This window comes from Camelus ferus, chromosome 19 (assembly GCF_009834535.1).
Source record: "Camelus ferus isolate YT-003-E chromosome 19, BCGSAC_Cfer_1.0, whole genome shotgun sequence".
Lineage (NCBI taxonomy): Eukaryota > Metazoa > Chordata > Mammalia > Artiodactyla > Camelidae > Camelus > Camelus ferus.
Window position 1 is genome coordinate 40,706,936 of NC_045714.1, and position 27,790 is coordinate 40,734,725.

The window sequence follows — 27,790 nt, forward strand, 5'->3', positions numbered from 1 at the left end:
AACAGGCAAGCAGTTCAGAGTGGTAGGATTTGGCCTTTGGACCATAGTTTGCCAACCTTGTCATGATACAAACAAAGTGGGTATTATTATTGTTAGTGTTTAACTTCCTACTCAACACAAGAATCCCAGCTTCAGCATTTCCTTTGTGGGGTCCTGCCAGCTTGGGACCTCATTTCTGCCCTAGAAACTCTTAGGAGAAATATTGTTCTTACCACTTGACTATCATTTGGGGAGGGTTTTTGTTTTATGGTGACATTGGAAAATTCTGATATTAAAAGTAGTCCATGCATATTTGTAAATGTCTGGAAAATTCTGGTAACCATAAAATAAAAATCACTGCTAACCACAGTTAACATTTTAATTTTTTTTTCCAATAAGAATTGTGCGTCTGTGTGGACACGATGCATTTTTCCTTTCCAATGGAGATTGCATTGAATATATAGTTTTGATTGTTTTTGTTCTTCCATTCTATATTATATATCAAGCATTTTCCTATGTCATTAAAAATTTCTCAAAGATACCAGCTGCGAAATATTCCACTATATGGCTGTTCCATATTTTACCTAATGCGTCTCCGATTGTTTAGACATTTGGGTTGCTTCTAGTTTTTCTCAGTTATAAGCAGTGTACATCAACAATGCTGCCATGGCCATCCTTGTCAATAAGTCTTTGTCTGGCACCTCTCCCCAACCCCACCAATCCTTTCTTTAGGGTGTGTCTGTGCTGAAGATTCCTAGGAAAAATTGTGCTTTTGGCTTATGTACTGACAATTTTTGTTGCACTGAATTTTTCTTTACAGATTTTGATTTCATAAGGTTTCCTAACTGATAATGACTTCACTTTCCCTACCCCACTGCTAGCCCCAGGCAACCACTGATCTGCTTTCTGTTTATGATTTCCTTTTGAAATCAACATGTTTTTTTAACTAACCTAAAATTGATTATCTTCTTGCCCTGAATTCCATTCCACACCAGAGTGATGTCGCCACCCCCGCTTTCCTTGTGTCTTCATTTGCCTGTTTTCTATTTGAGCCTTCCTTTATTTTCATTCTCTCTCTTATTTTGTTGGGATTTGTCTCTGGTAAGCAGCACACAGAGGAATTTTTTTTTCTTTTTGGCATCCAAATCTTTACTGCTTTATAGGGGAGGATAAATGATTGTGTTTACTGTTATAGTAAATAAAAATTTAAAAATATTATAATAGTAGATGTTTGGGTTCAGTTGTCTAGTTTCGTGCCTTATGGCATTGATGTTTCGATGTTATTTCTTTCATTTTGTGACTTCCATGAATACTACGCTTATTTGCTTTTATCTTTTCCATTGATCTAGAAGATACAAATCCTGATTTTAATTTCTCCATTGGTTACCTTTAAAATTTTCAGAAATCTCGACCAGACAGGCGGAAGGAAGCCCAGAGTGGGATTTATCCCTGTCCTGTGTAATGCTGTGCAGAGGGAGAGAAGCAAGACGCAGCATCTTTAGAGGAGAAAACTGGGAGCTGGACAGACAGGCAGGAGGGGAATATGGGACAACAGAACGGGATCAAGGAGACCAGATGGAAGGTTCCAGGTGGGCTGGTGGGAGCTGGCGGAATTTCCCCCTTTGTAGGCAGCTTGTTTTCTCTGCCAATATATTGATAAGAATGAGTATTATTCTTGGTCGTATTTGGGTGAGGATCTTCTGTCACTAGTTATGCTGGAAACACTGGTTGTGCCTAGAATCACCCAGACTAGGATTCAGTTTCAACACTTTGTAGCTAAGTAGCTTGAGCAAATCATTAAGTTTTGTTTTGAATCAGTTGATGATAGCACGTAAGTCACAGGGCTGTTGTGGGGATTAAGTGGGATGAGACTGGTAACATCTTAGTGTAGCACCTCGCACATGGGAAGTATTCAATAAATGTTAGATATTATTATGATGGCTGTAAAGCCATTTTAGTGTTATGTGTATGCAGCTCCTACCTGGAGGGTTCAAATATTTTATTACTTGCCTGGAGATATGAAATAACTGGCCTATTTAAAAAATTGAGGAGAAGGGGGAGGATATAGCTCAAGTGGTAGAGCGCATGCCTAGCATGCAAAGTGTCTTAGGTTCAATCCCCGATACCTCCACTTAAAAATAAATAAATAAATGAAATAAATTACCCCCCCTCTCAAATTGAGGAGAGATAAGTGGAAAGAGAAGTGAGGTAAAAGAAACGGGGTTGGGGAGCACTAGAAATTCAAGAGGGGGAGTGCAGGGCATTTGGGGAGAGAGGAGAATTGGCATAAGAGCCAATACCTTGGAGAGTTCCCTGGAGGCCAGTCTCTGCAAGGCAGAATGGAGATCAGGTTTCTGGGTCTGCATGGAGGCTGCAGGGGAAAGTGCTGGGAGAATTCTGGAAGTGGACTTAGTGAAGAACAGGGACCTGGCACAGTTAGGGTCTGATGTGTTCATGACTGGGATAATGAAGTTTAGGGTCATGTACCAGCAGTACCCTTGCCTTGAGTCCCTGAGATAAAGTACTTCAGGGCAGGATGGGGATGGGGGTGAGGGAGCGGGCAGAAGGGAGAGGAGGGGGAGGGAGACAGGGCAGTGTACACGGGCACAGTCTTCGGAGCTTTAGTGGGGAAACCTTGCAGACCCATGTTTTCTCCACATTAGATGAGTTAAATGTGGTTCTCCCTACATTTGAGGGAATCTAGCACATAAATGTCTGCTCCTACATTATGAAGTGATTCCTCCTCCAGCCCCACATTTCAGAAAGACTGTGCATTTTTCAAGAGGATTAACTGTAGCTCATCTTGTACAAAGGCTACCCTGGTTTCTCTTTGTGTGCTTGCTTATTTATTCTTTATTTTCTAGAACAGTTGTAGTTTCACAGCAAAATTGAGGGAAGGTACAGAGATATCCCATACCCTCCCTGGCCCCACACATGCCTAGCCTCCCCCGTTATCAACTGGACCCACCAGAGTGGTACATTTTTACTGTTGATGAACCTACGTTGATATGTCATGATTATCTAAAGGCCATAGTTTACATTAGAGTTCTCTCTTGTATTGTACATTCTATGGGTTTGCACAAATGTGTAATGACATATATTCATCATTAAGGTACCATCCAGAGTATTTTTCAGTGCCCCCCAAATCTTCTGTGCTCTGCCTGTTCATCCCTCCCTGCTCTCCAACTCCTTTTGCTGTCTCCATAGTTTTGACTTTTCTAGAATGTCATATAGTTGGAATCATACAGTATGCTGCCTTTCACTTTTACTTAGTAATATGCAGGCAGAGGGAATAGCACAGAAGGCGGCTTATCGATGCAAGAGAGAGGGTGGTGCCTGGTGTCTTTATAGATTTGCCTATTCTGGACTTTTTGTATAAATAGAGTCACACAATATGCAGTCTTCTGTTACTGGCTTCTTTCACTTAGCATCATGTTTTCAAGATACATCCATGGTGTAGCGGGTGTCAGCATTTCATTCCTTTTCATGGCTACATAATATTCCACGGCGTGACTGGACCATATTTTATTTATCCATTATCCATTGATGGATGTTCTGGATGTTTACACTTTGGGGCTATTGTAAATAGTGCTACTGTAAACTTCTGTGTACAAGTTTTTGTGTGGACATACGTGGTCATTCCACTTGAGTCTGTACCTAGGAGTAGAGTTGCCAGTCATATGGTAATTCTATATTTATATTTTGAGGAGCTACCAGACCATTTTACATTCCCACCAGCAAAGTACGAGGGTTCCGAGGTCCCCACATCCTCGCCCACACATGTTATTGTCCGACCCCGCCTCTTCTCAAATGGGCCCTGGAGGGAGGCGACCTGGGGAACACAAAGACCTGGCTCCTGGGCCCTGGGCCTGGGGATGTGACTTTGAGGGAGGCCCACCCTCCACCAGGGCTGAGTCATCGCCCAGGATCCTTGGGTGAACTTCTCGCCAGTGGGACGGGCTGCACCAGCCCCTGCGGAAGCCACCATTAGATTTGACTGAGTCTCCACCCCCAGCCCCAGGCGACTGGGCTTCCTTGGAAGCAGCTATTTCTGGCTATTTCTGCTCCAGGGAGGAGCAGCAGTGGGTGGAAAGGTTGAAGTTGCTCAGTGGAATGAGTTTGGAAGCGTGGTGCATTGAAGACCCAGGACAGCCTTGACTTGAGAGGCGAGTCAAGAGGCTGCTTCCTGAGAGGGCTGGCCCTTTCTGGCATCGTTGAAGCAGTAGGCTGAGTCCTGTGCTGCCCTGCCAGCAAGCATCCTGAGGAGGGCAGAGGGGAGGGGAGGGCCAGAGGGGCTGGTTTGATCAGGCTGCCAGTGCTGGACCCCGTGAGACTGAGCAAAGCAGACCTAGGATGTGAGGAGGGGGAAGAAACGGGGCCAGTATGGGCACGATTTTTCAAGGAGGAGGTGCAGCCTAGTCGGTGGGTGGCAGCAGCTGGAGCCAGGCCACCAGGGTGCTCGAAATCTGGGATGGGGTGGGGTCTACTGAGAATGGAGATGCAGCAGGAAGACAAACAGAAGGCATGTTGGAGCTCAGGCACCAGGGTCAGCCCCATTCATTTGCCTCTGGACCTAAACTGCTCCATCGGGGAGGTTCTGTGACTGTTAGCTACCGTTGTCCTTATTATCATGTACTGAACACCTGAACTATTGGCAATGATCTTCACCTTCTTGCTTTTCGTCATCTCTCTGGCTCTCTTCACTGCTAATAACTTTATCCGTCTCCCACATCTCTCCACTGCCCACCTTCCGCTCCCTGGGGCCTTGTTTGGCATAATTTTAGCAAAGTGGTTAAGTGTTCAGTCTTTGGAGGCAGCCAGACTGGGGTTAATATCCCAGCTCTGCCCTTCCCGGGTGCATCCCCTTGGGGAAGTCATTTCACAGGTTCAAGGCATGAGCCTCAGTTTTGTGATCTGTAAATTGGGGTGATACTAGCAGGCAATTAATAATAAGAGGTCATTAGTTCTCATAACCAGATTAGGAGGACTAATGGATTTGATGGACATAAAGATGCAACACAGTGCCTCGGGCACAGTCAGTGCTGGATTGTAGAAAGAACACCCAAGCTGGAGCAGAGGGAGTGAGGACTAGGGTCCTGGGTGGGAGGGTCATGATGGGTGCCTGGCCTCAGGGTGAGCTGACGGACTTCTCTGGGCAGCTGCCAGGTCTGACTGCACCACCAGCAGAGGATCAGGGAGGTGTATTTGCTGCTTCATTTCTGTGCAAAATCCATGCTTGTTGCTTTCCAGCCCCTGAGTCACACACCATGTGGTGTGTCTGCAGGGCTATGCACGTGTCCCTGGGAGATCAGTCCCACAGTCCCACAGACCCAACAAGCCACTTCGTGGGGCCCCAGAGCATTCCTCCCTCCGTTTCTTCCTGCCTTTGTTCATTCACACAATAGATATTAAACAAAAAATTTTTTAATAAAAATTATACATATTTAAGGTGTACAACATGATGTTTATCTATATATATAGAGAGAAATGATTAGTACAGCCAAGCTGATTAGCATATCCATCTCCTCATGTAGTTACTTTTTTTCTGAGACGTTGGTCAAAGGGTACAAAGTTGCCATTATGGAGGATGAATAAATCTGGAGATCTAATGTGCAGCATGATGATTATAGTTAATAACATTGCTATACTAAGTACCAGAAATTTGCTAAGAGAGTGGATTTCAGGTGCTTTCACTACAGTAGAGATTTCTTGAGGCCCTGCTGTGAGCCAGTCTCCGTGCTGGAGACCGGGGTCACCAGTCAAGTGGGATTTGCTGCCGTCATGGAACCCAAAAAACAAAACAAATAATTATATAATTAATATATACCAGCTAATCACCCTGCAATTACAAATTGCAGCAGGACTACTGTGAAGCAGAAATGCAGGGCACTGTGGGAGCAAATAACTCGGGCAACTCGACTGAGGTTGGAGTGATCAGAGAAGACCTCTTAGAGGAGATCTGCAATTTCTGCTGGAATCGGAAGGATGAGGAGTTTGCTGGCCCAAGTAAGGGAAGAAAGAGGGCTCCAGGCACAGGAAACTGTGTGTGTAAAGGCCTCCATGAGCTCAGTTTTTGTTTTGTTTTAAGAAATGGAAGAAGCCAGCGTGACTGAATGGGGGAGGGAATTGGGGGAGGTTGGGGAGTGGGGTTAGGTGGGGGTGGGGAGGAGCAGGACTAGATCACAAGGCGCCTAGGAGGCAGTGGGAGGAGAAGTCCTCATTGCTGGGTGCTGGGTGGGAAAGGGAGTCAGATGGGAAGGGACGAGAGCTTAGTGAGCAGGATTCCCGCAAACGTGATGGTGCAAGTCACGTGGCCAGGGGGCAGCAGTGCAGTCCCAGGGCCCTCCCCCAGCACCCCCGCAGATGCAGATTGTCCAGGGTCCATCTTTAAGGGGCAGGCACCTCTGCCTTGCTGTCCTTGTTCCCCTGGGCAGGAGCAGGACCCACACCCGTGGTTGCACGTCACTGAGCAGCCCGAGGTCAGACAGTCCGCTCTGTGGGGCAGAGTGTGTCAGGTGGCAAAGAAAACAAGCTTGTCAGCAGTGATTTCTCCCCACAAAGGCAGCCACCACCAGCTTCCTGCCTAGATGGGTTGGTTCAGCCTCACTCGCTACAGCTGGAGATGGAGGGGAGCAGATGGCCCTGCTTGGCCCAGATTCCAGCCAGATTGCCAGGGAGGTGTGGGCGGAGCGACGTGGTTGGCGCCAGGAGCAGGAATATATGAGAGGCGGGTGGGAGCCACCTCTTTGCCATCTCATTGGGGTCTTGCCTGTAGCAGGGGTGATGGGGACGTTAGCTGCGGCCTCACTGTGGTCCTTGAACCAGCCGATGCTGCAAGCTCCCTGGAGACAGATGGCCTCCTGCGTTTTACAACCAGGTTGAGAGCTCTTGAGACAGGCAAGATGTCCATGGTTACATCTCCGGTGCCCAGCACAGGGCAGGAACTCAAGTAGTTGTTTTTTTATTTTTATTTTTCAAATAAATGATAGTAGTAGCTCTCAGGCATTGTCTTACTTAATCTCCACAGCATCCCCACAAAGAAGATGCTGTTTTGATCCCTATTTTACAGATGAGGATGCCGAGGCACAGAGAGAAGGAATTAACTTCCCCTAAAGCCACATTTAAACAAATGTGGGAGGACAGATAGGTCACTTGGACAAACTGATGGCCAAGCCTGGTGTTGGGGCAGGAGCAGACCTGAGGCTGATGTGGTGGACTTGCCCAGCTAAAGAGGAGAGCATGCCCTTCTGGTCTTTGTCCTCCCTGAGCCCTGGCCAACCCCTTACATACCCCCAAGCTAGCTACCTCCATTGTGCAAGGCACTCAGAGAGCCAGAGGGGAGCCTGGACAGCTCTGGAGACAGGACTGCTGGGTACGGCTGAGCAGGCTGCACACTGCACAACTCCAGAGCAAGCTTTCCCCATAGACTGATGAGAACAGTGCCCCCTGGAATTGTGCTGGGTGGTAACCCTGTAGCCAGGACCACATCATGCAGGACTGTGAAGACCAAGGTGATCAAATCTTTTTTGGAAAGGGCCAGATAGCAAATATTTTAGGCTGTGTGGGCCATACTGCCTCTGCTGTCACGACCTGACTCTGGTGGTGTGGGGTGTAAGCAGTCACAGGCATTATGTAAATGCATGAGTGCAGGTGTGTTTCAGGAAAATTTAATTTACAGAAATAGGCTGCCTGCCAGATATGGTCCAGGGACCATAGTTTGCTGACCCCAGTAGTGGCCAAGGAAGGGTTTTGAACTCTGTTCTAAGAACAAGTTGGAACTACATGAGAGTTTTAAGTAGGGAGTGGGAAGAGGCAACTTAACATTGAACTTGGCCGTTGAGATGTCTGACTGTGTTCCTCTGGGGCTGCCATGTTTTTTGTGTCCTGGTTGTAGATCCCTGAGCTCTTCGGTCTACAAGAAGAGGCTTGGCCTGGGACCTGAGAGCCTCTGATGCTTACAGAGCAGAGGTCGCTCTGTCCACTCTCCCATCCCCCTCCTTCCCACCCCACCAGGGCTCCAGCAATGCTGGTCCCCATTTCTGGTCTCAGAGGCAGAGCGGAGCAGCCCTGGGGCCAAGAGCCTGGGCTTTGAAGTCAGAAGGATTTCAAAGGAGGGGCTGGGGGTGAGTTATTTCCTCCACTCGGTGGCATTTCGCTCTGAGCTGCACTTCCCTGACCCTCTGTCTCCTCTTCTCCATAAGAGGAGTAATTAGACATGAACACATGAAAGAAAAGTGGTTCAGCGTTGACCTGGGCACATAGGACGAGCTCAGTGAGAAGACACTGTTGGTAGAAGAATCATTTTTCTCGCTGAACCCCGGAGGCAGGATAGCCTGGCTGTGCACTGGGTGTTGGGGTCTTTGCTCCGATGAGTTGTGTCCAGAGCCAGGCTCCCAGAGAAAGTGCAAGTAGAACCACGGACGGGGCCTTGGCTCTTGGCTATTAAGGGCTCCTTAGAGACGAGGATGACTTGTCCCACCTCTTGGGCTGAGAATAACTGCCCGATATTGGAGTAATTATATGTCTTAGGCTCGCGTGCCACTGGGAGAACACCCCGATAATTACTGCACACAAAGGCTGCTGTTGGCAGCTGACGCTTAATTTCTGCCTCAAAGAGTGTCTCCTGGGAGGAAGCCTGGTCCACCACCCACCCCCACAGGATTTGAACCCTGGCCCGTGGACAGGCTGGCCTCAGTAATCAGTGGCTTCGCTATAGACTTCTCACATGGTTCTGAGGCTGAGACCAGCTACCAGGTCATCCTGTTCAAGGAACCTGTTGGCAACACTGCATATTCTAACTCGAGCCATCCGGGTCAGCACTATAGGGTGGACTGCTTTGCTCAGAGATGGAGAGGCTGTGTCCTTGGACTGAGCTAGGGGGCTGCCAATTAGGTCTGGGTCCTGGAAGGGTTATTGAGGATTTACTTACTGTGTGCCAGGCCCCAAGGAAAGAGCAGTAAGTGTCAGGTCACTGTCCTTCCCTTGGGGTTTAGTGTCTTATAGCAGACAAACCCAAAGCCCATAATTACTCAAGTAGTTATGTAATTCTGATTGTGATAAGGCTGTAAATGAGATGTGTAGAAACTGAGCTTACAATGCCTTCATCTGAGGAGTTTGGGCTGAAAGGTAAAGGATGAGGAGTGAGGGGGGTGTGTGTGTGTGTGTGTGTGTGTGTGTTAGTGTTGGATACTTGGATGCAGGTGGATGAATGGATGGTGGATGGGGGGATTCATGGATAGATGCATGGATGAGGGTGGATGGCTGGATGGTAGATGGCTGGATGCATGGATGGGTTGGTGCATGGATGGATGATTGAGTCTTCCAGGCAATGGGAACAGGCTGTGCTAAAGCTCAGAGGCCAAAGGAAATATGGTGACTCTGTAGCTGACAAAAGACCGTTGTGGAAGGTGTTCGGAGTTTAAGACCTCGACTGGGGAGGTAGGTAGGTTAGGAGCATTGAGTACAGCTGAGCAAGTTGTGCACTGCTCTGCCTCTCGTAGACCACTGTGTGAATGGTCCCCTGGGATTGTGCAAGATGGAGGCCTGGAGGCTGGGAACATGTTATGTAGATGTTCTCTGCCATAGTGAGAGTTTTGGACTTTTGTTCCCAAGCAATCAGGAGCCATGGAGAGGTTTCGGCAATTGGTGATGGGACTAATTTCCACGTATAATTCCCTAAAGTAGAGCAGTTCAATAGAACTTCCTGTGAAGATTGAAATGTCCTGTTTCTGCTCTTTCTAATATGGTAGCCATGCATGGCTGTTGAGCACTTGAAATGTGACCAGAGTGACTGAGGAGGTGAATTTTGAATTTTTATGAATTGACATTTGAAAAGCTGTAAGAGCTGGATGGGGCTAGTGGGTCTGTTTTGGACAGAGCATCTCCAGAGGACCTGACTATATCCCGTGTAAACTCCTGTCACTCTGGCCCCCAGCAGCCGTGAGCGCATCTCGGGCAAGTCTGCTGGAGATGTCACCTCTTGCCAGGAGCCTGAGTGGAGGCCTCAACCTCCCCTTCACTGGAGCCTCCATTCACACTCAGGCCAATGGTGCCTCCAGGGCTGTGGGTCTGGGAGCTGGGACTGATGAGGACAAGCTGGGGAACCACCCCATCCCAGCTGCTCCTGAGACCTCGGCTTCTTCCCTGGCACCCCTGGGGTTGCTGAGCAGCTAGTCAACCTGCGGAGTGGATGGCATGCCCTCTGTCCTTCACAGCTCCCTCGAGTTTGTTCCCCCACAGCAGAGGCAAATCAGTCAGGACGCCCATGGGCGCCACCCCCTTGCGTGGGTGGTGGGCCGTAGTGTGGAGATGGTGCCCGCCATGGGCACCAGGGGATGTGGACTTTGGTTCGTGTTTTGGAGGGAGCCAAACTGGGTGGGAATGGGAGGGGCTGAGGGGGGCAAGGCCAGCCTGCACCTCCCATCTACAGGACCCAGGCCTCCATCGCTGGCTTCCTCAGCATCACGAGGGTCTCATGCACAAGCCAGCTTGTGTATCCAAGTTCATCTAATTGCTCAGCAAACAGCCACCCCTCAGTCCCCTCTTCAGCCTAGAGGCATGCTTGCCCCCTGCATGGCCCGCCCTGGGGAGGCTGGATCTGGGGAAGAGGTCTTTGCAGATTCTGCATTTTCAGGCTTAGAGCCACTGGACAGGGAAGGGTCAGGTGGGCCAGACGGGAACCATGGGGTTCAGTGGACTCATCCCATTGGCTACCTGGACTGTTTGCTCCGTGGGGGAGGTATAGCTGGAGGCAGTGCAGAGATGGGTATCCTGAAGCTGGGAGGCCATGGCAAGGGTTCCAGCTGCCAAGACTGGGAAGGGACCTTATGGGCCAGCGGGCTAGTTCATTTGATGTTGGTCTCCTGCTACCCAGACTCTGAGCTGACCGAGAGCAGAATCCATGTCTCTTGCTCATTGGTGTATCCCAGCATCGTTCCCCATGCGGGCACACAGTAGGTGCTTAATATGTGCACACTGACTTAATGAATGAATGAACACATCGAAGCCTCCCTTTGCCCTGGCCCAAGTTTCTGAGCAGGTGGACTTGAATACATTGGTACAATTGATGTTGTACACTATGTGCATGCTGACCCACTGTCCTTCCCTTTGCACGTGGGTTCAGAATGAGAACTGGGACCTTAATGGGTGGGGAGGGATGGAGAAGGAGGGAGGATCCCAGTAATAAGGGGAGGGGCGTGGTCCTAAGCAAGAGAGATTCGAGGCTGTGGTTGGAGTTCACGTTGGCCTCCCTCATCCCCAGTTCCCTGCCCTACCCACCATCCCTGAAAACACACACACGCACACACACACACACACACACACACAGCTAGATAAAGGTCTAGGGAAGGAAGGGAGTTAAAGCCCCTGCTATCCCTGGCCCCCAAGGCTCAGTGGGGCCAAAGAAGGGGCATTTGGCAGTTGTGAGTGGGCTAATACCTGGTCCAGGGACCTGCAGTGTTAATAAAAACGATAACAGCCTCCATAATAAGAACTCACGTTCAAACCATGGGCCAGACGCCGCACCAAGCCCTGGCCACAGCTCACCTCAGTTACTCCACGTGATGCCCCTGTGAGGTAGGATTAACACCATCCCCATTTTACAGAATAGAGAACTAAGGCACAGAGAGGGAAGTGTCTTGACTGAGGTTGCACAGCCAATAAGAATGGCGCTGAAATTGGAATCCAGGCCATCAGACACCAGAGTGTCTGCTTTCAGTGACTAGAATGTGCTCTTTCTGGACAGCAAATATAAACTGCTTTGCTCTGTGCCTGACATACAGGAAGTGCTCAGAAAAAGTTAGCTCCTGTTCTTATTGTGCAGAATAAGTCAGGCAGTGCCATCCACCCCTTGGAAATCCTGGACCAGAGATCTGCGATCTGTGCCTCCGTTTCCTCATCTGTGAAATGGGTTGGTGTTGATACTTACCTCTCACGCCTGTTGTAAGGAGTAAACATGACTGCTCATGTTAGGACCTGGTGGAGAGTGGGTCTTATCTGGGTCCCTGGCATCACTGTATACCTGGTGTGTGACAGGACACTCACTTCCTGTTCCCTCTGTTGCAGTGCGCTACTTCCTGAAGAATAAGGTCAGCCCTGATTTGTGCAACGAGGATGGACTCACAGCCCTGCACCAGGTAAGGCCAGGCTCACTGGGGCCTCTGGCTCCGGGCTTTCCCCCTGGACAGGTGCCCCATCTCCCTGCTGTTTCCTGCCCAGAGCTTTCAGGGAGGAGGGGGAGGGGAGCCGCAGCTGCCCCGTCTGAAAGGCTCTTGTCTGCTTCTGAGAGGAGGGTGTCAGTTACGGACACACCCACGGAGCCCCCGTGCCCACGTGCGTGCGGCACTCACAGCCTCTGAGGACAGGGATCCTTTGTCCACTGCATCTTCACTGTCTGGCAAAGGGTTTGACAAACAAAGCAAGTTTGTCTGGAGCTTGACAGTTTACGAGGCACTTGTGTTTACACCCACCAAGGCATCCACCCATCCCAGTGACAAAAGTGATTGACAGGCGTGGGGAGTTGGGGATGTGACCTGCCTAAGGTCACACAGCTGTGACCTACGGCCAGGAACCATGCGCTGTCATAACATACATCCTTTTTAGGGCAGCGAGGTGGGCCCAGTCCCCTTTGGCTGGGAGGGGCTACTCTGCCTGTCATCTCTTGCCCAGATGCTGTGACAGCCCCCACTTGTCCCCAGCACTCAGGTGACCCTGCCGTGATCCATTCTCCATGCAGTGGCTGCAGGGATGCCGAGGCCCACATCTGCTGGCGTTACCGTTACTCAGAGCACTCTGGTGTCTTCCCATAATGCTGGGTGCGCGCGTACAAGAGCCTGAGAGCTGAGCTGGTACATCCACGGCCTTTCTGCTGAGCACCCCTCTGTCCTCTTAGCCATTAGCCTGATCATTTGATGTTGATCTCTGAGCTGCACGAGGGCAGAGCCTGTGTCTTACTCATTGGTGTATCCCAGCGTCGGTCCCCATGCTGGCATACAGTAGGTCCTCAAAGTGTGCGTGCTGAGTTAATGAGTGAACACATTGAACCTCCCTGTGCCCTGGCCCAAGTTTTTGAGTGGGTGGACTTAAATGCAGCCTGGTGGACAAGAGGCCAGGCTATGGGAACGCTGGGCTGGCAGGAGCCTCTCTATCTCGCTGTGAGGGCGGGAAGTGGGGACAAAGACTGGCCTACCCATAAGCGCCATGGGCGAGTCCCCACCCTCAGTCATCAGCCCAGTGGCTCCCTGTGTGTCCTCTTGGTTTCTCTTCCTGTCCCACAGGGCTTCACGCATCTGCTAATTCTAGCTGTGTGACCCTGGGCAAGTTACTTAAGCTCTCTGGGCCTCACTTGCCTCATCTGTAAAAGAGGAATAACAAGTACCCATCCCATTAGGTTGTTGTGAGGATTAAATGAATACATATAGAAACCCTACAAGCATCACGACATTGGATAAATATTACATATTCTTAGTATTAAAATTTGTCACATGTTCCACCCTGCAAAGCCACTTCATTGATGTAAAGTGTGAGTTGATTGTCACACCCCTTTAAAATATGATTATCCCCATTTTACAGCTCAAGAAACTGAGGTTCAGGGTAGCACTGTCCGATAGAACTTTTACGATGATGGAATGTTCTGTGTATCGACACTGTCCGGTATGAGACATTTAGCCCCACGTGGCTATGGAGCCCTGGAAATGTTGTTCTGGGGATTAAAAGAGGCAATGCATGGCCGAAGGTTAGCAACCCAGTAACTGCCTCAAAAAGCGCTAGCTGTGATTACTGATAACGTGGCATGTTCTTATTACTGCTGTTGCCAGGGGCTGCTGTTATTGCAGTCTTTGTTATCGTCACTGCTGCTGCAACACAGCGCAGGAGCACAGTAAGAAGAGCTTTCTGTGGATTTTCTGCTCTTGGCAACAGGCAAACTTCAGAGGTCTGCAATCTGAGAGCAGCATGGCTGGATTAAGGAGGAGGCTCTCTCTGACAGAGGGTGTGTGGAAGGGGAGTGACGGGGAGGCAGGGAGAGAGGATGAAGCCTCATCCAGGGCCATGGGGATAGGGACAGTGTTGCAGGAGATGGAACCCCCACCTAGTGATAGATTGGATGTGGGAGGTGAGGGGGCGGGAGGAGTCATCCAACTGCCAGGTGCCGTTGCCCACCTTGGGGAAGGCAGAGAGGAGGCCAACTCGCTCCACCACGTACCACCCACCATTGCACTCCTGCATCCAGCTCCTAACCCAGCCCTTGCTCTAGCCTCGTCTCCCAGGTGCAGACTGGCCCAGGCCCTGGGCGTCCCTCTTCAAGTCTACAATTCTGGGTGCGTAATCGCCCCATTCCCTGCCCCCGCCTATCCTCGTGTTTTCCGCAGCCCCTCAGGGTGGGATCTCTAGCCTTCCTGTCCCCTGATCCAGGCGCTGGGCTGCTCCTCCTCCTACTGGACAGGGCCATCTCAAACCCATCTCCCAGGGACAGCCCAGGAACCCTACCCTCACCTTTCCCCGCCATTTCACTCTGGTGCCTTTGGCGCCCCCTGCTGACTGTGCCAGTGCCACTGCATGGTTCTCCCACCCACCTGAGGCAGTGCCCTGCTCCACTGGTCCCGCGTGTCCCTCCTGTCCAGAGAGATGTCCCCAGACCCAACCAACCCCAGATGGGCTGCTTCAGAAAGAGAACCTAGGTCTCTGGCACCATCTGCATGCAAATGGCTGCTCCTTTCCCACATGTCTTTCTGGTGCTGAGCCCCCGGTTCTGCTGAGCAGTGGGGTGGGGGCTGTGGTACCGCCCCATCCCCATCTCCACACCCAGCTGGGGCCATGGGCTCCCACAGGCGCCCCCGCTCCTTCTGCTGATACCCAGTCACTTCTCCCCATGCCTGTGGTCACTTCTGTAGGCTGGGCCACCATCATCTCTTAAATGAGTAATTCCAACACAGCACCTCACTATCCCTCTTCTCCCCCCTACAAGCATGCAGTTGCAATCCGTTCTCCACGTGCAGCCAGAGGAGGGTTTTTTTTTAAAAGCAAGTTTGATTGTGCTGCTCCTCTGAGTATAACTCTGCAACATCTCCCATTGCACTGAGGGCGAAGCGCTTCCCTGGATGGGTAGGGCCTAGCACAGGTCCCTGGTCTGTCCCCTGCTGGCTTCTCCGGGGGTCACCTGGGATGGATCCCACATTCAGTAAAGTAGGTTCCTGTCTTCTTCCTCCTCTGTCCTCCCTTCTCCCTGCTCATGGGCCTGGCTTGAGGCCCCTCTGTCCCCGTGGAATCTTTCACTCTCTGTCCCTGGAGTCTGATGGCTCCAATGGCTGTCAGAGCCCTGAGTCTCTCTGGGAGGCTGCATTCTCATTGGGGCTGACCCACGTGTGGACAGGCAGGAGCACAGAGACGGCTGTCTCCTTGCAGGGACTGTACCAGAAGCCCTAGGGCCCTCATGCGGAGACGGGTTCTTTAGGGGAGGCTTGGTTACTTGGGACCTCCCCTTCTGGGTCAGAAATTCCTAAGTCAGAGGTTTCAAACTATGATCTAGGAGGCCACTGTTGGGAGGGGGATCTCGCCCTACCCCCTATCCCCGCCCCCACCAACACACACCCCTACTTCAGCCCCAGCAGCCCTGCTTGAATTTATTGGTTATCTAAGTTCTCCATACCATTTTGTTTGAAGAAAGCCTTCTGAAACTAAAAGGATTTTAAAGCCTCATTCAAAATTTTGTCTCATTCCACCAATATTTGCAAAGCATTTCATAGCTGACTTTATCTCATCTTTACATTTTTATCATGTATATTATAAACTCAAGAAACAGGCTCAGGAAGGTTGAATGGCTTACCCAAGACCACACAGCATTTTACGTAATGGAGCTGGCTTCAAACTCAAGTCAGTTTGGCTCCACTGTCCTTCTCGTGGTGTCTCGGGGGGAACTTGGTGTGTCATCATCGCCACCCGGGGCCCTGCCCGGAGCTGACCCTGCCTGTGGCCTCCTTGCAGTGCTGCATCGACAACTTTGAGGAAATTGTCAAATTGCTCCTCTCCCACGGTGCAAACGTGAACGCCAAGGACAACGAGCTGTGGACGCCCCTGCACGCTGCGGCCACCTGCGGCCACATCAACCTGGTGAAAATCCTCGTTCAGTAGTACGTGCCCCTCTCTCCCCTGAGAATAGCATTTCTCAGAGTTTGGATTTTTACAAGTTTTTTTTTTTTTTTTTTGGAACGGGGGAACTTTCATTTTCTCTTTCTCTTTTTTTTCCTGTCTCCTTTGGTGCCTGTCACTCTCTTCCTCTTTCTCCTCACATTCCCTTTCCATCCTTGTGTCTTCCTCTCTTTTCCTCTCCCGTCTCTGTCCTTTCATTCTCTTTGTTTCTCCCCATATTATTGTGGTGAAATACACTAACGTGAAACTGACCATCTTTGCACTACAGGAATAAATCCCATTTGGTCATGGTGTATAATCCCTCTGATATGCTGCTGAGTTCAGTTTGCTAGTATTTTCTTGAGGCTTTTGCTTCCATGTTCATGAAGAATATCAGTCTGTAGTTTTCTTGTGTCCTCGCCTGGCTTTGTATCAGGGTATCATTCTCTTTTATAAAATCTCTTTGTCTCTGTCTGTCCCCTTGAGTCTATATTCATCTCCTTCACTCTTATGTGTTGTTCCCATTTTTGTTTTTCTTGCTGTAGAAAAAAGGCACACATACTTCCTCGGCCCTGCTCCCCTAGATCCTGTCCATATGCTCTCCTTTGGGGCAAGATCTGCTTTGGGGGACGTCACGCAGCAATGTCTTTCCCAGGAATAAGGCCACTTCCCTCTATATCGCTCTGACAGTCTTCTCTCACCCTGAAATTCTTTCTAGTTTGCTCAGGTTCTATAAACACATAGAAAATACACAATTTCAAGTGTATTTAATTGAATTCATCTAATGATTGGTGGCCATTTGAGCTGAGCCAAGCCAAGGAAGTGCTGAGCACTGGGAACTCAGGGCTGCAAAAGTCCTGAAGAACCAGGCAGGAAATCAGGCGATTACAGTACCAGAGTTGAGACAGAGTGAGACCAGTGGGTTGGGGTCCCAGGAGGCCAAGGAGGGCGTCTGAGGGCAGGGAGTTAGGGATGGTGGCCGAGGGCTGGTGACCTTTGGCAGAGGTTTCAGTGGAGCAGCAGGGACCCATTGGGTGGCTGCTGGGGGGATGGCATGCCAGTACTGCCACCCTGGCTCAGAGAGGTGGATTAGCTTGCCCAAGGGCACACAGGAGCTCAGAGAGGTCACAGTGGAGGGCTGTTAGGCCAAAGGACTGGCAGGTGGCCCATGCCCGCACCTCTGATGAGAGCCTGGGTGTGGCTAAGTCTGCGGGAGCATCATGTAGCCACAGTCCAATCAGTGATGGTGCGAGAGGAAAAGGGAGTGCTGTCAGCCTAGTACAGAGGGTCCCCAGTACTGATCTGTACCAGAATCATGGGTTGAAAATACATAATCTTCTACCCTGCCCCTGAGAAACTCTGTTTCAGGAGGTCTAGAGTGGAGCCCAGGAAGCTGCGTTTTATTTCAGTGGTTCCTGGGTAATTCTGCCACAGGACATCCCAGGGACCATGCATGGCAGCTACTGGCCCAAAAGGCATATCTTGCCACGGAGACCCGAGGCTCTGTCCTGCCCCTGTCCTGGCCAGCCTTTTGGGCAGGGACTTAGAGGAGGAGGTGGGGAATAGCCGAGGATGTTTCAGTACGTGGGCCAAGACTGAAATAGGACAGGGAGAAGTGAAAAGAGCTGGCGCGTGAAAGAACCAGCTTTGAGTCTTGACCCCCCCCCCCCCAATATCTTAGCTGTGCGGCCTCAGGCAAGTGACTAAACCTGTCCGAGCCTCTGTTTCTCCTTGAGTGAGATGGGGCCAGTAATACTGAACCAAGAAGACTGTTTCGAGGATTATACAAGATGATGTGTGTAAAGGGCTTGATCAAGCCTGGCTCTAAGCAGATGCCTGGTAAGCAGTGCTCCTGCTGTTAATGTTTGTTGTATTTTCTTTTAAATGTTTTCTTATTTATTTATTTACTTATTATTGAAAAATAGTTGATTTGCAGTGTTCCTTTAGTTTCTGGTGTACAGCAAAGTGGTTCAGTTATATATATACAAACACACACACACACACACACATATATATACTCTCATATTCTTTTCCATTATGGTTTATTACAAGATTTTGAATATAGTTCCTTGTGCTATATGGTAGGGCCTTGTTGTTTATCTCCTTTATATATAGTAGTGTGTATCTGCTAATCTCAAACTCCTCATGTGTCCCTCCCCTACCCCTTTTCCCCTTTGGTAACCTTTGCCTGTGAGTCTGTTTCTGTTTCGTGAATAAGTTCATTTGTATCATATTTTAGATTCCATATGTAAGTGATATCATTTGATATTTGTCTTTTAAATCTGTCTGACTTACTTCACTTAGTATGATCATCTCTAGATCCATCCATGTTGCTGCAAATGGCATTATTTTCATGTTGTATTTTCTTATTTGACATCTGTCCTCAAGTGCCTGTCTGCTGGTTCTTCAACAGAACAGGAGGCTAGGGGAAGACTCCTGGGATTTTGCCCCTTGCCACGTGGGGCCCCTGAGATCCTAGAGATGCTATCCTTTCTGGGGTGCACTGTGGTGGGTTGGTGGGTGTTGGGGTGCACGGTGGGCTATGGATGAGAGGCTGGAGGGTAGAGGCAGCTAGACCAACCCTAGGAACTCACCCCGGGCCTTTCTCTGCAGTGGGGCCGACTTGCTTGCCGTCAATTCTGATGGGAACATGCCCTATGACCTCTGCGAGGATGAGCCCACCCTGGATGTCATCGAGACGTGCATGGCGTACCAGGGTAAGGGTAGGGCAGCCTGCCGTGAGTGGGCTCAGGGCGGGGCCACGGCCAGCATCTCTCATCCACACAGGGGAGCAAGTTCCCTAGCCTGCATGTCAGGGCTCAGGAACTAGGCTGGGGCCCCGTGGTGGGTGTTACCCGCGTGATGGACAAGATGAGGACACAGAACGATCCTGGAACATGTGCTGTGCACATGGGGGTGTTGCTCTCATCTGTGTCACCCACACGCGCAGGCCACCTCAGCTGGCCCGGGCTCTTCGTCAGCTGTGACAATTCAATTCAGTAAACATTTGTGATAAAGATACATTCCCATTTGGGAAAATAATACAAAGTCAAGAACATTGGCACGAGCCTGCTCTGTGCCAGGCACCACGCGGGCTGCCAGGGGCCCCGGGTAAACAAGATGTGGGCTGTTCTCGGCTCACAAGTGAGCTTCAGAGAGGAAACAAATGTAGCCATCAGAGAGACATGCCTCTCCTCCACCACCCCATTCCACACGGAAAGGGCCTCCTTTTCTGAAATAAATCTCAAACCCAGACCCTCAGCTGCAGTCCAAGGTCCTGCCGGTCCCCGCGCTTGTGTTTCTCCCCACGTCGCTGCACAAACCACCGATTTGACTTCTCCGTTCCTCGGAACTTTTCCTATTCACTTTCTGCAAAGCTTCCTAATGGTTTTTGTGCTAATCTGGTGAATCTGTGAACTCCTTCTCAGAATAATATTTTTAAACGCAGTTATCAAAGCCATAGGACTATAACGGAAACCACTTCTATGAAAGTATATGTCCCCAAATATTTTTAAATGTGTCATATAGAAATTTTACTGATTCAGGAAGCAATCAGATAAAATGAAAATACCTGCAGGTTCTGCTGGTGACAAAGTCACTGCCAGTTCTATTGTGAACTTGGCCTGTGTTCTAATGGAAGGAAATGCTATCTTTCATTTAAAGGGTAATGAAAATAAACATGTCATTCTTTTCTCCTTTCACGTTTACAGACCTCCCCTGAATTCTATCCAAGAATGCTTGATCTAATGGACCTCCTTTCAGAGCATGTCACTCTCTCCTTCAACACTATTAGTAGCTGCCAGTAACACTTAGAGTTTTAGCCAGAGAGTCAGGCTTGAAAATGTGTTTCTGGGTCCCTCCACCTCGATTCATTCAGCTCTCCATTTAAAAGTTATATGTTCGGTGAATTCCGTAACTGCCGTAACAAAGATTCATTGAGCATTGTGCCTGGTGCCACAAACACAGCTGTGGACGAGATGGAGGAAACTAACAGAGACCTGGGTCAGATGGGGTGATCAGGGGGTGTCAGATGGGGTGATCAGGGGAGGCCAGCTGGGGAGGGGATCCACGCCGGACCTAGAGGATGAGAAGGAGCCAGGCGTTTGAGAAGCTGGAGGCAGGAAGGTGGGTGGTAGGACAGACCCCAGGGAACAGGAGCCACACCTCCCCCTATCTACCTTCCTCTCACCACCCCTCCCCCTTGGGGCCTCAGTCCTCGAGTGCTGACTAAACCCCCCTCCCCCACTGCAGGCATCACCCAAGAGAAGATCAACGAGATGCGGGCAGCCCCTGAGCAGCAGATGATTTCGGACATCCACTGTATGATTGCAGCCGGCCAGGACCTCGACTGGATAGATGCCCAGGGGGCCACGCTGGTGAGGAGAGGGGCCTGGCTGGTTTGGGCAGGGCGGTCAGGACCAGAAGTGGGCCTGCACCTGGTAGAGGCCAAACATATTCAGCTGGGGCTTGTCCGTGGCCTTGGACCACCTCCAGACCCGCCTTGGAGCCGGGGTGGCCTCTGGAATATGGAGAGTGAGCAAAGCTGGGCTCAGGTGCTTTGAGAAGCTGGCCACTCTTGGTGATTCATTATTTTCTACTCCATTTAAAGTTATTACAAAACAGCTTTATTTCCTCATGCTGTACAACTATGTCCTTGTTGCTTATTTATTTCTATGTCACAGTTTGTACCTCTCAATCCTCTACCCTTGTCTTGCCCCTCCCCACTTCCCTTTCTATACTTGTGAGTCTGTTTCTGTTTTGTTATATACACTCATTTGTTTTCTTTTTTAGATTCCACATATAAGTGCTAACATAGAGTGTTTATCTTTCTCTGTCTGACTGATTTCACTAAGCATAATACCCTCTAGGTCCATCCACATGGCTGCAAATGGCAGAACATCATCCTTTTTATGGCTGAGGAATATTCCATTGTATATATATGTATTTTTTGCCACATCTTCTTTATCCATTCAAGTATTGATGGACACTTAGGTTGTGCCCATATCTTGACTATTGTAAATAATGCTGCAATGAACATTGGGGTGCGTGTATTATTTCAAATTAGTGTTTTCATTTTCTTTGTATATGTACCCAGCAGTGGGGTTGGTGGATCACATGGTAGTTCTATTTTTAAGTTTTTGTGCCTCATGCCCTTTTCGATGAACTGGGTCCCTACTCAAATCACCTGCTCAGCCCAGCACTCAAGGTTAGAGTCAGGTAGTTGGATCAAACGCTGTGTGAACGCTGTGTGATGTCATGACCAGGCTGTACCAGGGCATTGCCCACCCTGGCTGGAGCTCCTCTGGGTCTGTGGCTGGACCCTCTAGACACGGGGGGTCTGCACTTCTTGGGCTGGTCTCAGAGTGGCTCCACCCTCATGGACCAGGCACATACTAGGTCTTGTCATCACTTATGGCTCTCTGAGAATGTTAGTCCCTCATGGAGTGTTCATCATGTGGTAAGTAGTTTATGTATTTTCTGGGAGATTGAGCAAGTGGACAACTGAGGTCTACAAGGTGGCATTCATCACCAGAGGCCTTCAATGGCACCAGGTAGAAGAAATGGGGCCTCTGTGTGAGCTTTCCCTGATGGGATGTATTGGTTATCTATTGCTGCCTAACAAACTACCCCAAGATGTAGCATCTTAAAGCAACAGTAATAAATATATATTCTTCCACATAGTTTCTGTGGGTCAGGGAATTGGGAGCAGCTTAACTGGGTGGTACTGGTGTGGAGTCTCTCATGAGGCTGCAGTCAAGATGTCAGCCAGGCCTGCAGTCATCTGAAGGCTTGTTGAGGGCTGGAGGATCCACTTCCAAGATGGCACACTCACATGGCTACAAGTTAGTGCTGGCTGTTGGCAGGAGGTCTCGGTTTCTCACTTCTTAGGCTCTGTCCTTAGGGATGCTTAAGGGTCCTCACAGCACTATGGCTGCCTACTTCTAGAATGATTGAACCAAGAGAGCATTAGGTGGAAGCAGCATTTGACCTCAGAAATCACATACCACCACTTCATCATATACTGTTTGTTAGAAGCAAGTCACTTGTTCTGGCCCACATTCGAGGCGGCAGGAATTAAGCTTCATCTTTTAAAGAGAGGTGTGTCAAAGAATTTGTAGACATATTTTAAAATCACCGTATTGGACTTCTGAGATTCCTTCTACAGGGCTCAGCACATAGTAGGGAGTCAGTAAATGCTGTCGCCTTAACCACAGGGTCTCAAAGACAGGGGAGAGGAGTTCACTTCTCTGCCTTACCCTCTCGGTCCATACTGCAGACTTACTAATCCTCTGCAATGTGGCAGGTACTTCCACCTCATTCTATTCGATTCTACCGGCCCCAAGTATGATCTGGGACTTGGGTCAGGGAACGGACTCTCCTGCCTCCAAATGAGGGGACAACCCCTAGGGGATGCTCACGTCTTTCCTCTCCTTCAGCTGCACATAGCTGGAGCCAATGGATACCTGCGGGCAGCCGAGCTCCTTCTGGACCATGGAGTGCGTGTGGATGTGAAGGACTGGGATGGCTGGGAGCCCCTGCACGCGGCTGCCTTCTGGGGACAGGTAGTTGTCACCCACAGGGCTGGGAGGGAGGCCAGCACAGGGTCAGCCTGCTGTCCTTTGGGCTGGAAGTTGGTTCAGAAAACATAAAACCCATGTAAGGTGTTGACTATGGCTAGCGTATGGGATATGAAAAGATCTAGGGGGTTGGCGACAGCCGTTGACAAGCTGTGTCCTAATAAGATGATAATCAAATTTGCTAAAGTAGAAAATTCCCCGCATTTTTGCCTTGAGTAATTTCTCCATTTGTTTCCCAGTTACAAATCTCTGATTGCAGCTTTCACCGGTCCTCCTTAGATGCCTAATGGCTCTGGCATTACAGCTGACTCCTTCCTCCTTTGTTCTTTGGTATGGCCCAGGCATGCTGGAGGAGGTGTCAAACCCATTGCATTTGCCAGGAGTCCTGCCTGTAGGGTGCAGAGCCTTCCTTGGCAATCAGCTTTGCCCCACCATTCTTTGAGTCACATCCTAAGAAGCATTGAACACTTTCTCCACCTCCTAGACTTTCTGAGCCCTGGGCAGGGGGGGACCTGGCCTTCTTCCTGTGTTTTAGATGCAGATGGCGGAGCTCTTGGTGTCCCATGGGGCCAGTCTCAGTGCTAGGACATCCATGGATGAGATGCCAATAGGTAAGTCCAGCACAACACCTGGTACGTGCATAGGCTCTCAGTGATTTTTTGATGAGTAGAGGATAAATGGATGAATATAAGGTTGGATAGATGGTGAATTGATGGGTAAATGGATAAATTAATTGGTGGTTGATTGATGGATGGATGGATGGGTGGATAGGTAGGTGGATGACTGTATGTATATATGTATGTATGCATAGGAGGATGGGTGGGTCAAGGATGAATCTATGGATGGATGAATGGGTCAGTGAATAAGTAGATAGATGAATTAAAGGATGAGTGGGTGGGGAAATACGATTTCAGCATCTTTTCATCATTTTTTCTTGGGCTACATGGGGTACCTGCTTGTTTCTCTTGATACTTTTTGTATCGGTGGAGAATGGATAACTCTTCTTGGAAGCTATCAAAGGTGTATGAATCCTTCAGCCACAGCTGGGAATTGGGACTGTGCATGGGCCCTGGGTTTCCTCTTCTTTTACTCCTCTAAGGATTGGGTTGTAGCCCAGGAAACCAGGCTGGCATTGTTTTCTCCCTTCTCTCCACCCCCCAAAAGATGCTGGGCATTTTTGGTGGGTTTGGGTGGCAGTTCCTCTGGCCTGGAAGGCCCTCTGGGGTCACAGGCCCCTGTAATGCCCCCCATGATGGATTCCTCTGCCCCTCCAGACCTATGTGAGGAAGAAGAGTTCAAGGTCCTGCTGCTGGAGCTAAAACACAAGCACGACGTGATCATGAAGTCGCAGCTGAGGCACAAGTCATCCCTGAGCAGGAGGACGTCCAGCGCGGGAAGCCGCGGGTGAGTCAGGGGCAGGGCAGCCAGGGGCCCCCGTGCATGGTCCCACTCACGGCGCCTGGACGCAGCCTCCCAGCATCCCCCCTCTGCCCTCAGGAAGGTGGTGCGTCGAGCCAGCCTGTCGGACAGGACCAACCTGTACAGGAAGGAGTATGAGGGAGAGGCCATCCTGTGGCAGCAGCGGAGCGCAGCTGAGGATCAGAGGACCTCCGCCTACAACGGGGACGTCAGAGAGACCAGGACAGACCAAGAGAATAAGGACCCAGTGAGTGCCCACCTCCCTCCCGGCCCCCATGTTGGCCACCGTCTTGGGAGGGGGCCAGGGCCCCAGCCTGGTGTTGGCTCTTCATCTCAGAGCCCTCAGAGGAAGGTCAGCTGGCCAGCGGCCTTAGACCAGCTGGGTGTTGTATGATGGGAGTGTGGTTAATGAGGCGAGCGTAGGGGGCGTTCACATCGGAGCTGGGAGATTTGCACATAGGATGGTCTCATCATCTCCAGGGAGCAAGTGATGCCCATTTGCCTGCTTGGGCTCCAGCAGACCTAGGTCAGGGCTTCCCAGAAGAGAGGTTCAGTAGGGCAGCCACCCTGGGAGATAAGGGCACTAAAACTTCTTTGTAGGGTGAGGGGCGGGATATAACAAGATGTTGAGAACTGTGTTTACCAGAACACATCTGGTGGAAAGGAAATTTTTGAAAAACTGAATAAGGTGCTGATGGGACATCTAAGAAGCCCACCCCAGGAGTAGCCAGTGGCCTGGTCATCAAACTACTTTCCTAAGAGGATGCTGTCCTGGTTTCTGAGAAGTGCTGTAAGAAATGACCACAAACTTGGTGGCTTGAAACAACAGAAATGTATTCTCTCCCACTTCTGGACGCCAGAAGTCTAAACATGGAGGTGTCAATGGGGTTGCTTCCTTCTGGGGACTCTGATGGGGAATCTAGTTCATGCCTCTCTCCTAGCTTCTGGTGGCTCAGGCATTCCTTGGGTTTTTGCCAGAGTGCCTCCAATCCTTGCCTCTGTCTTCACGTGGCCTTCCCTGTGTCTCTGTTTTCTCTTAGAAAGATACCAGTCATTGAATTGGGGCCCACCCTCATCCAGTATGACCTCATCTTAATTTAACTAATTACGTCTACAAAGACCCTATTTCCAAATAAGGTCACGCTCAGAGACACGGGGTGAACGTGAGTTTTTGATGGGGGACACTCTTTGATGCAGTATTGACACACTGAGGCACTCTGGTCCATGCATGGCTGCAGTCTTGCTGAGTGGAGTGAGCAAGTTTGGGGACAGAGCAGAACTGCTGAGGACAAGACAGGAGGGGCTGACCGTACCAGTAGTGGTCTGCCTCTTTGGTTCATCCGTCACACAATGAGCAGCTGACAACATTTCTAGCAAGTACCACTTTGGAGGGATGCGAGATGGTTAGCCACCCAGTGTGCCCACATGTCTCAGGGGGACCCTGCTCCACCATGTGAACAGGGAGGTCATGTGAGGGCTTGTCTTGCCTGCAGGAGTGAAGGTGTTTACTGAAGAGAACCGAATTAAAGGGAAGGCTGGGATGGAGACGGCACACGTGGGGCTTTTGTTCTGCCTCATCCCTAAGCTTCGGGGTTGGGAGGAAGAAGAATTGTAGATTGCAATCAAATCACATTTCAGACACCTCCCAGCTATGCTTTCATTATTTTTTCCTCTGTGATAGAAGTGTAACTTGTGTGAAGTACACAGATCAAGAGAATTTTTTTAAATTGAAGTATAGTCAGTTTACAATGTTGTGTTAATTTCTGGTGCATTGCATGGTGATTCAGTTATATATATATATGTGTGTGTGTGTGTGTGTGTGTGTGTGTGTATGTGTATATATATATATTCCTTTTCATATTCTTTTTCATTATAGACTATTACAAGGTATTGAATATAATTTCCTGTGTTATACAGTAGGACCTACTTTATATATAATAGTTAGTATCTGCAAATTCTGAACTCCCAATTTATTTCTCCCTCCCCTCTCCCCCTGTAATCATAATGTCTTCTGTGTCTGTGAGTCTGTTTCTGTTTTGTAAATGTTTATTTGTGTCAATTTTTTAGATTCCAAGTATAAGCAATATATGGTATTTTTCTTTCTTTTTCTGTCTGACTTCACTTAGGATGACCATCTCCAGGTCCATCCATGTTGCTGCAAATGGCATTATTTTACCCTTTTTTATGGCTAAGTAGTATTGCATTGTGTATATATACATGTGTGTGTGTGTGTGTGTGTGTGTGTGTGTGTACACCATACCTTTATCCAATCATTTAAATGAATTTTTCAACGAACCCGTACAAATGTGTACCCTCGTGAATGTATAGAGCATTTCTGTCACCTCTGAAGGTTCCCATGGTCCCTTTTTCAGACCCCAGAGGTAGCCACTATTTAACCTGGAGCACTAAAGACTAGTTCTAGGGTTTGACTATACCACAATTTATGGGTCCATTCTCCCATTGGTGAATATTTGGGTTGTTAACAGTTTGGGGCTATTTTGAATGAAGCTGCTCAAAACATCCTTGTACATGTCTTTTGGTGGACACATTTTCTGGCGGTTATTTACCCAGGAATGCGATATGAGTCATGGGGTAGGCGATTTGTAGCTTCTGTAGATCCTGCCAAGCAGTTTTGCAAAGGGGTTGTTCCTGTCGGCTCTCCAGTCAGTGGTGAAGGCATCTTTCTTGCCAACTTTTGGTATACACAACCCGTCCTGTTGGGGTCGCCGTGTAGCTCGCATTTTTAATTTGTTTTCCTCTGATGCTGGATGATGTGCAACATTTTCATGTGCCTGGTGCCAGCTGGTTATCTTGTTTGTGCTTCATCTGTCCTTTATCCCCTTTTTGTTGGGTTATTTATCTTTTCCTTACTGATTCACAGGAGGGACTGAGAATCTTACAGAAGCCCTCATGGAAGCAGCCCCTCCTCCTCCACATCTGCTTTGTCCCTGTGTTTGTTCAGATCACATGGGCCCCCCAGGACTCTCCCAGAGATGCCGGTTGAAGTGAAGTCTTATAAACCATTAACCCTGTAGGGAATAGGGTTGGGGGGGTATGGCTGCCAGAAACTAATCCGAGTTCAGCCTGTGTTTGTTGTTGTTAATTTCTGAGGATTCCTCACCAAGGCTGCGGTTTGGGGTTGGGGAAGGCATCTGGATGGGCCACTTGGTCTCAGGGGCTGGGGTTTCAGGCCTGATGAGGAGAAGAGAGGGTACAGAGATGGTGTAGCCAAAAGCAGGCAGTCCTTTCCCAGGTACCCAGAAGTCCTGTCCCATGGGAACTGTCAGGGTCCAAGGCCCCTGACCCAGCCCCAGAGGAAGCAAGGCGATCACAGGACCCAGCTACAAAGCTCAAAGCTCCTTCCTTTTCCCTCCTACCTCTTTCAAGGCTTTAGGTGCTGGCAAGGATGTGATAGTCTCTAAGGTTAGGATTCTCAAAGTGTGGTCCCTGAACCAGCAGCGTCAGCATCACCTGGGGACTTGTTAGAAATGTAGGTTCTCAGGTCCCACCCCATATGTCCTGAATCATAAACTCTGGGGCTGGGACCCAGCACTTGGGTGTTTTAACCAGCCCTCCAGAGGATTCTGATGCACACAAGCATTGGAGAACCACTTATCTAAGGGAACATTTGCTCAGCCTGGCTCCCAAGTCAGGTTTCTGCCAGGGCTCTGCCCTGTTAGCCCCCCAGGCTG

At 49.6% G+C, this 27,790-nt stretch overlaps 1 protein-coding gene and 1 long non-coding RNA gene across 2 annotated transcripts in view; one reads left to right on the forward strand and one right to left on the reverse strand.

The window, feature by feature from the left end:
• The window catches only part of PPP1R16B (protein phosphatase 1 regulatory subunit 16B), a 93,783-nt gene that overhangs the window by 58,753 nt on the left and 7,240 nt on the right, over positions 1 to 27,790 (forward strand). The window contains exons 3-10 of the mRNA XM_032462298.1: positions 12,043 to 12,113; positions 15,958 to 16,103; positions 18,715 to 18,818; positions 20,353 to 20,477; positions 22,539 to 22,664; positions 23,215 to 23,290; positions 23,954 to 24,083; positions 24,177 to 24,345. Of these exons, the coding sequence (XP_032318189.1) occupies positions 12,043 to 12,113; positions 15,958 to 16,103; positions 18,715 to 18,818; positions 20,353 to 20,477; positions 22,539 to 22,664; positions 23,215 to 23,290; positions 23,954 to 24,083; positions 24,177 to 24,345 (947 nt within the window). The remainder of the gene's footprint in view (positions 1 to 12,042; positions 12,114 to 15,957; positions 16,104 to 18,714; positions 18,819 to 20,352; positions 20,478 to 22,538; positions 22,665 to 23,214; positions 23,291 to 23,953; positions 24,084 to 24,176; positions 24,346 to 27,790) is intronic.
• On the reverse strand, positions 33 to 27,137 carry LOC116658013. Its single transcript, XR_004313234.1, has 4 exons — positions 27,127 to 27,137; positions 9,854 to 9,860; positions 5,123 to 5,125; positions 33 to 701 (listed from the first exon to the last, which is right to left on the reverse strand). It is a non-coding gene; the product is annotated as an uncharacterized LOC116658013 (long non-coding RNA).